Source organism: Formica exsecta, unplaced genomic scaffold, assembly GCF_003651465.1.
Source record: "Formica exsecta isolate Colony F162 unplaced genomic scaffold, ASM365146v1 scaffold174, whole genome shotgun sequence".
NCBI lineage: Eukaryota > Metazoa > Arthropoda > Insecta > Hymenoptera > Formicidae > Formica > Formica exsecta.
The window spans coordinates 671,567-681,328 of NW_021849056.1; the positions used below are offsets into that span (position 1 = coordinate 671,567).

The following is a 9,762-nucleotide window of genomic DNA, read 5'->3' on the forward strand; positions in this document are numbered from 1 at the left end:
TAGAACCTGTGATAACATTTTTTTTACTACATCTTTATTAAAAAAAAAAAAAAAAAAGAAAAGAAAAAAAAACGAATTATAAAAGAATTGCATATATTAAATTATCTCAAAATAATTGTAACGTAGGGAAAAAAATATTATTTTGTTAAATTATATTTAATAAATATAATGAGGAATTATTCTTAATAAATCGTGAATTTAAATGAAATAATTCTTTGATTGTTTATATTATATTATTTGATATGATGAGAGATTATGATATAATAATGCAGTGTCATTACATGCTGAAAAGAGACACGAATAGACAGGATCAAAGAATGTTCTCGAGAATGAGAATTTTCTTGTGAATGCGCCTATTGCATAACATTTTCATTGGCTGCGTGTGCGTGCAGTGGCAGTGGCTTCGGGAAAACCAGCTCTGTGTTTCCTGTGCTTTGATCTTATTTCGGTGAGAGAAGCGCTGAATCAACGAAGCTCAAGGCTAGAGATATACCAGACTTTGTACCTGGGATGTCTGGGTCGCAAGAAGATGTATTTCGTATAAACGAGCCACAAATAAAAGATTGGCGTATTCAAAAGTATGAATATTCATAGACAGCTATATAAATACACTATGTACCGTATTTTTAAATTAATAATTAATAAAACACTAAAAGGATTACCATAAATTTCAGAATACTTAACATATTATATTATATTTTCGAACACTTAATGTCGAATAATTAAATATCGGTTATCGAACATCTGACTTTTTCCATTCTTTTTTCTATTTCTTCCTTTTTTATTTAAAAAATAAAATTTTTGTATCTATTGCATTCTCGTAATCTCGAAATTATCCTCATCAGCGGAAATGATCGAAAATAGTCGCAAACACGTGTATTCAGTGCCAGGTCCATGGCCAAACGAATTTACCTGGACGAAGGCCAATTGTCGTCGTTCAAATATTCTACTTTTAAGTCGTTGTTGATCGGCGATGTCGGTCACGCGAAATCATTTCAATCTCAAAACAACGGGTCACGAGATCCGCTGTTTTCTCTCACGGTAATTGCATATCGCATCAACAACACGAGATATTAGACCGTAAGAACAAGGAATAGCTTCAGAGTGAAGATGCAATAAATTAAAGAGTACAGGCCAGAATATATCAAAGTAAGTCAGCGTGAAAATTGTGAGTATAACCTAGATCACGTTCAGAGATGGAAAATAAGCCAGTGAAAACAAAATATTTTATATCTAAATATCAATATATATTTGCATCACATAAATCTATTTTATACAGCTCGACTTTTTAATGTTAAAATATTATTAAAATAAGAATCGTGCCACGGAGAGATTCCTAATCTTTTTAATTTTTTTTCAAGAAATGGAGCAGCCAATTATATACTTGATAATTAATAGAGATGCGATGAATATTAATTAGAATTTCGCAACATTAATCCGAGAAAGCTACATCGTCGTAATTTTGATAAGAGATACCGGAAGTCGATCTCGCGAGCTCGTTAAACACGCAATTTATTATTTTCAGGATTTTTGCGAAAACCAGTCACAAAGGTAATTTAATCGCAGCATGATTTTTAGATCGCAATAGATCGCATAGAGAAACAGCTTTTGACTTTATACGATCGATTTACTTTTCCTGCGAGTATTAATTCGCACTCAATGTTGGACCATCTGTGCATGTAGAACCATTATGTAAATTCATGCTGAATAACACTGTCGCGAACAAATCTGGGAAGTTGCATTATTGACAAACTTGCACGTGTCTGTCAAACATCGTGCAGCTGGGTGGAAAATTAACTTGTCGAAAACTGGTCTGCCAATGATAAGCTTGGCGCGTGCGATTGCGATACGAATCGAGAATGATTAATCGCGAGAAATACCGATGACACAGTTAATCACCGGTGCGTGTTTGTCGAATAATCGCGCGAGGTAACAGTCGAGCGTATTAATTTCGCGATCCTGATAGAGTGATCTTAATTAAAGGCGCATTTCGCAACGTATCACGAATCATGATGTATCTTTTACACAGATAGTATCGGTTGCGAATATTACAAACAATGATTGTTAATAAGGTGGCTTATTCTTTCGAAATTGAGAAAGCTTGAGTTTCTATGTTCAAATATGTGAAAAATATAATTTTATATAATCATTATTTCGTGAAATAAAGGAAGTCTTTTATGATAACAGAATTTCAACGTCATATATATTGCGTGGTTTTGCGATATCTTTCCACGTATTTTCTTTAAAAAGTGACTTTGACCAGCTCCAAATAGACAATGACTCATGACGGTATATTAAAGATAAAAGGTATTTATTTTCATGCTTCTTATATTCGTTAAAGAATTATCAATTCTTTCACAAAAATCTTTTTCGCAAGAAACCTGTTATTTAATATTCTTAATCTCGTCTGAAATTAGGAAAGGATATTAATTTTTTCATGATTATTTTATTTATTTATAAAAATTATTTTGCATATATCAATCTTCAAAACGAAATTTTATTTTTATTGTGGCATTGTTATCATTGTTACAAATATTAAATAATCTGAGGGATCTATGATCACAAATAAAGACAAAAATTGCTCAAAAATCACTCATTTAGGCGACGACGATTTAACAATGATTTGTTATATATACGAGACTTCAAGGTTTTCATTTTGGCAAAGTTTTTCGCGAGATTTTTGGCTATCGGCCAAATGCTTTGCAAAATCGTTGTGGCATATTCGCGGTATCAATAGACAGATAAGATTACGTAATAAAATTGTTAGAAATATCGCAGGTCAATGTATCGAGGTAAAAGAGAACATTTGAGAAAGTACTTGTGATATTCGCTGATATCGAGAAGAATTAAAAGCTCGCGTGACAATTGTCAATCCGCTTAACGAGAGCGATCGTTTGTCTTTGTCATTTGGCGGCAGCGTACTCTCGTTCAGGCGACCGTCCAAGTATTTAAATTTGCATTTAGTCTCGTTCCGAGAGGAGCGCAAAATGTGATTTCATCGATCGATATACTTTTAACGGATAATTGCTCGCGTGGGAATAACTGGCATAATCTGTGTATTGCAATTGTTCCGTTATGTTACGAACAAAGGTGAATTGAAAACGTGTCAGGTACAAGGCATGACGTATGACGTATATATGCGTGAGTCTTTTGTAAACGATAAAATAAAGGACGTGAAATTTATATGTATAATGCATATTCAAATATCGAGATATTCGTAGAAATTATAAATTTTAATTAGGCTAACTTCTGCGCAGTTTTACGATCCGCGAATTTGGTAAACATTTCACAACTTTCATTTATAAATATCCCGAGCAATCCGCGAGATATCGATTTGGCTTGTTTCGGGACCGATCAATGTTAAACATTTCGTTATTCGCGGCTATTAATAGGGCTCTTAAGCATCTCCCTCCCCTATCGATAGGACGTAGACGTTAATGATATTTGCACTTGTCACGTCAATGTCACGAAGCAGACAGACGTCATGTCAGAAAGTTCCGAATAATGTATATATAAAATTTCACGGAAATAATTGTACAGCTTTTTGAAACCAGTCCAGCGCTGTCGAGTCTAGGCCTTTATTTCTCTTTCTCTTCCGCCCGTTTCTTATTGCACAAGATTAGATAATGTCAGAAACACTCGCTCACAAGAATGCTCGTTCTCGTTTTGATTTTTAACGATGTAAAAATATATTAGAATGTAATTGGAAAATACATTCTTCTAAAGAGATAAATAATAATAATTGCTCGATAAAAATAATGATTGTATTTTATAAAGAATACCGGGATAGATTGAGAACCTCTGTATGACAAACTTTCTTATTCATCGGTCAAAGAGATAGATATCTTTCATTGCGAAGACGATGAAATGAGAGGTCGCATATTTTCTAGGAGAGCACACGATCAACAACTTTTATGGCTCTCGAACCAGATATCTTGCATTGAAATTTCAACCGCTGAACTTTTCGCAAAAGATTGTTATATAATCCATATAAAGATAAAAAAGCAATTATTTATGTCTACATCGAATATCTAACAGTATTATTGCAGCCTGTTTTTTCTATTCCTCTCCATAGATAATTTTAATCAATTTCAAAATAACGTTAAATTAGATTAATTTAACACACGAGAAAATGATACGCATATATCCTTGAGATGAAACCGAAGCAAACAACAAGCATTAATTTATGCATGCAAATGTCATACAAGGATATGTTTTCAAATTAACGCAAGCTGATGCAATTTTGTTTTCTTTTATCAAAATTCGGGGGATAAGTCGAGGAGTATCCGCCGGGAGAATGCATAGTTTCGTAAGAGGCGATGCAGATGGTAAATAATTTGTTACGTTACGAGCAGAAAGCGCACGGCAGATCCCGTCACTACGCGCGCGCGTTTTACTCGCGCGTGCAACCTTCTCTTTTACGCAAGCCGCAGGAAAGTGATCGACCTTTTTACAGTGTTATTAGCCAAAGACCAAACTTTTGCCTCGTAACGATTGTTATTCGCAGTATGAGAATCGAATCAGAGAGTTAGCGGGATTAATCGCTCTTTTCCGCTCTTTGCATTAAACGATAATTTTTTATCAATGAATTTTATGCTTATATATCCGCGTGATAAAATGTCTGGATCTGGATTGGAATTTGATAGTTTTGTAATCGCTAATTATGTTACGTGTGCAATAATGACGTAAATAATGACTGCTAAATATGATTGTAAAATTAGCGATAAAATTAGCTGCAAAAATTCGTGGTAGTAAAATTATAAGAAGATAATGAGATAGATTGCACACAGATTTAATGTGTGTATGGCGCAAATGCAAATGCAAACTGTTACATAAAAAAATAGTATCAATTTGCATAAAGGAATCCAAAAATTTGGATTCGCAATACAATGTGTGCATGCTGTTTTCCGTATTGGAAAATATAATTTGTGAGAAATATCGCCAAGAATCTGAGAAATCTGAGAAATCGCTAGATAATCATTATGCGATAAAAACCGCGTAAACAAACATTATTTATGCTTAAACGTGTAGTCAAGGAAAGCAATAAGATTTTTTTTTTAAGTTTATGACTCACCATGCAACGGGATGCCCGCAAACATCTGGACTGCTTTTGTATCGAGATAGACCTTTGAGTCGTATGAGCGATCGTTCAATCACGAGAAATCCTCCGCTGTACAAAAAAGGATAGACAATGCCGTCATTAAACCTTGATAATGCCAGTTGCACGCAATTACACGTAGATACACGCAAGCTGCGTGGCGACCAAAGTACAATGTTCAAGATTTTTATATTACCGCCTACAGCGCGACTCGACAATCAAATGGCTGTCAAGTAAATAGGAAATATTTAGATTATCTTTTATATTCATGCTTTTTATGGCGTATAATCATTTCTTACGAAGGTTGAAATGTTAATTTATCGCAAATTACCACGTAAAATATGCTAATCTTTTAAATTTACAGCAAGTTAAACTTTTAAATATTAATTTTTAATTCTCAATCTTTTCAATTTAAATAAAAAATTAATATTAAAATCTAAAAAGATCATTTTAAAATTGATTCCTATTATTAAATGAAAAATGCTTATTGTTACAATTGTTATATTATTTGTTTAAAAAGTATAAGCATAATAAATAGTATCAAATTTTTTCAAGTTGAATTTAAAACGTTAATTATTTATCTTTTTTATTATATTATCATTTTATTCGTATTGCAATATTTTATGTGACAGATATGAAATAATATTTGGAATAGAATTAAGCACAGATAAAAAAATATAAGAGAATATATAAGTCAATATTTCATTTGATTAAAATAGTCTATGTGAGTATCTAATCGTTATTTTTTTTTTATATATTGTAGTCATTCTAGAATGGAGATTTTTTGGGGCTATTTTTACTTACTAAATTATGTCGAGGCAAAGACGAGAACGGAAATTCCGAACTATTACGATGTTTGTTTTGATTATCCTTAAATAGGTCGCCATGCAGTCTGCTGTGTTATTCATATCAAGTTTATCTGAAAGAAAGAAGACATTGGCATTACTATTTTGTCTGTAAAGACTATAAAAGAAGCTGTCGTAAAAAGAAGGCACACAATATGTATCTCGATATATCACGCAAGTTGATGAAATTGTATTCGAAATTGAAATTTGATAATCAGAATTTTAAATAACGACTTAAGATTGAAAATATTATAATATTATAATATTCCACTATTTTTAACTTCAACATCGATTATTGTATTTTTCCGGGCGAAAATTTTATATGATTATTTTTATCGAACGAAACTAACAATTGGCCAAAATAACCGACAACCTTATCTAATTTAATATTGATCGCAAAATATGGCTGCTCCCGGAAAAGCTTTTTTGTTTTTAATCCAATAAATATGACTCATATATTGAAGATTAAAATATCTCGCAAAATCTACCGGTCGAAGGCGTTTGCCTGATTATTTCTCCACTTCTTTCAAACCAGATAATCTCGTTGCGAAGAACTAAAATAACTTGTGACCTTACCTAATAACTGTTAATGGCGCAAACTCGTTCGATTCAAGCTCACGTATCGGATTCTCGCGAGGTGGGACTTCGATCGAGCTATCCTCAACGAAGGATTGATGCATCACATTGTCGGCTTCAGTCGTTGCTATTTCGTTGAATAACTTACCTAAAAGTTAACGAGATTTTAGCGCGCGACCGCGGAGAATGTCGTTCGTTCGAAATGTCGCAAAAACCGTTAATTCAAACAAGTATGCAAGTCGCAGTAATTTTTCTGACTCACTTAAATTAACATCAGTGCGAGGCAACTTCAGGGCGAAAATTTTGGTCATGTTCCGAAATTCACTGCCAGTACTGGAAATTTACAATATATATAACGTGAACTATAGTTTTTCAATACTGGCAGTGAATTTCGGAACACGATCTTTTTGTGATTACTTTTATCGAACGAAATTGACAACTGGCCAAAATAACCGACGATCTTAACTAATTTAATCCCAATATATAAGCAGACAATATTTTTTAAATATATTTTTAATATTTATTGTTCATTAATTGTACGTTATACAATTGATTGCAAAAAATAATATTTATTTAATGTTTATTAATTATTTATTTTACATGAAATATTTGTTTGAAATAGCAAATGTTAATATAAATGTTAATATAAATGTTAACATAAAATATTTTTTTAATGGTTAAAAGGGGATTTTTAACCTATTAATTTATTGCTTATAAAAATGTTTTTCAAGAATTTTTAAAAACATTTTCAAAAGTATTGTCTGCTCATTGGGATATTGATCGCAAAATATGGCTATTCCCAGAAAAACTTTCGTTTTTAATCCAATAAGAACGACTCATATATTGAAGATTAAAATATATCGCGATTATATCGATCGTGCAAAATCTATCGATCGAAAAATGTTAGTCTGATTATTCCACGGCTTCTTTCAAACAAGATTATCTTGTTGCAAACGACTGAACTAACAACTAACTTGTGACCTTGGTATCGATTCTGTAATTCAAATGAGAGTGAAAATTACAAAAATGAGTGTATTTACTAGGTTTGGACTAATGAAATTATGAATTTTCTAGTGAATTCACTCATTTTTGTAATTTTCACCCTCACTTGAATTACAGAATCGATATCCTTACCTAATAGCCGTTAATTGGCGCAAACTCGTCCGATTCAAGCTCACACATATCGGATTTCTGCGAGACGGGACTTCGACCGAGCTATCCTCAACGAAGGATTGATGCATCACATTGCTAGCTTCAGTCGTTGCTATTTCGTTGGATAACTTACCTAAAAGTTAACGAAATTTTAACGCGCGATCGCGGAGAACGTCGTTCGTTCGATCCGATCGGAACGAAATATCGCGAAAACCGTTGACGATTCAAACAAGTATGCAAACTGCAGTGATTTTTCTAACTCACCCAAGTTAACATCAGCAACTTCAGGATGTTCCGTTCTCGTTCCTCTCGAGAAATTACTTTATCGTGACTGATTTCTAATGAAATTAAAACTTGAATCTCCGCAAATGTTATTACCGAGTCGAGATGCCCTTTATATTTAAAGCCTAAGCGGCTCTATTTTTTTTTCTCCTCGAAAGTCATAGGCCGGTATTCATAGTCAGTTCTTATTTCAAGACCGTCTTAAGATGCTAATACGGCTCTGTGATTGGTTTAGGACATCTTAAGATTGTGCTTAAGACGGTCTTAAATATAAGAACTGACTATGAATACCAGCCATAGGCTTGTATCGACGCCTATGGTCATAAAAAGTAAGTAACATAAAGTATAACTAACTAGTACGAGTAATAGAGGGTAAGAAAAACTCTTTATCCTGAATCACTTGAAGTTATCTCACTGACAAGTAATATCTCGCTCGATGTGAATTTGATCGATCGTCGTACATACACGCTCGGACAGGAGAACAAATGAGCATGACATTACGTTTCTTTGTTCCAGGAAATCCGTGCCGGTTCGAAAGGCGCGCTAACGTCGCGTCGACCGCCGTATCGACCACCGGGCGGCAGCCACGCCGATTGGCTCGGCCGGGATCACGTGACCCCGCTCAACGTCAGTTCGGACTACTGTCTGCTGGCAGTGCCAGGCGCACTTATCAACGTACGCTTGAAGGGAAGAGAGGAACAAAGGATCCGCGGAGACGGCCTCCGCTTTTCCCGTTTGAGTCGCTCGTTCCATCGTCAGGATTCTCTCGCATCTTCGGCGTCTCGAGATCACGTCGAGGGAATCGTCTATCCTCGATCGAAATTCGCGCGAACGGTACGTACAGTGTGAAGTGTCCGCGAACGCGACACTTTGACAGCTCGCCGTCGCGGTAACGGCGTCGTCGGTGGATCGTCGTCGCGTTTCGTCGAACGGTGTCATCTGGATCGAAGGGCGGCGAGAAACTGACAGGAAACCGTCGACGAGGTGTCGTGACTCCTCGACGCGAGATAAATCCGCGAAACGTGGAATAATCTCGATCCTCGCTGACTTTTAATCCCTCTAGTCTCTCTCTCTCTCTCTCTCTCTCTCTTTCGCGTTAGAGAGAGAGAAATCTTTAGCTTTACGAGTACGTCTGTACGCCGCGAATTTCGAATAGTACTCCGCTAATCTCGTCGGTCGTTTTCCGCGACCTGTAGTGCGCGGGCTTGGACATGTACAGTATGAACTATATCGCCAAGATCATCAGCAACTTCCGTCTCTTCTACAACGAGATAAACGCCGCGACCCTCACTGGTGCGATCGACGTCATCGTTATCGAGCAGCCGGACGGCACCTTCACGTGCTCGCCCTTTCATGTTCGTTTCGGCAAACTTGGCGTACTTCGCTCTAGGGCGAAAGTGGTGAGTCAAACATTTCTAATTAGCGATAATTTATTACCATGTAAGCGCATCAATAATATTACTTATGTATGCCCTATTGTGCTGCTTACAAATGCTTACAGATAACTGCTATATATTATTCTTGTTTTTATATATATATATTATATGATATTAAATATATTTTCTGGGAGTGATTACTGAAAGAAATATTTTCGAGATTGTAATGCGATTTATACATATATAACATTTGCATATAAAATAATATTTCCTTGCCTGTATTAAAGTATATTATTTCTTTCATGTTGAAAGTTTTTTTTTTCTTTTTTTCTTCAAGAGAAGCTTTTCTTTCTTTATATATGTTTCTTGGACATTTATACTTTTATTATATTGAAATAAAATAAATATGAGAAAATTATATTTTATATATATA

The 9,762-nt window shown here is 34.7% G+C and overlaps 2 protein-coding genes across 6 annotated transcripts in view; one reads left to right on the forward strand and one right to left on the reverse strand.

Annotated features, from left to right (window-relative positions):
- The window catches only part of LOC115233388, a 34,965-nt gene extending 29,844 nt beyond the window's left edge, over nt 1-5,121 (reverse strand). The window contains exon 1 of the mRNA XM_029803775.1: nt 5,075-5,121. The gene's annotated coding sequence lies outside the window, so the exon portion shown is untranslated. The remainder of the gene's footprint in view (nt 1-5,074) is intronic.
- LOC115233387 (phosphatidate phosphatase LPIN1) overlaps nt 1-9,762 on the forward strand; it is a 20,109-nt gene that overhangs the window by 3,919 nt on the left and 6,428 nt on the right. For all 5 annotated transcript variants that reach the window (XR_003883773.1, XM_029803769.1, XM_029803768.1 and 2 more), the window contains exon 2: nt 8,470-9,353. Coding sequence is in view for 4 of the 5 variants with exons in the window: in XM_029803769.1 (XP_029659629.1) it covers nt 9,165-9,353 (189 nt within the window). In the remaining variant the exon portion in view is untranslated. The remainder of the gene's footprint in view (nt 1-8,469; nt 9,354-9,762) is intronic.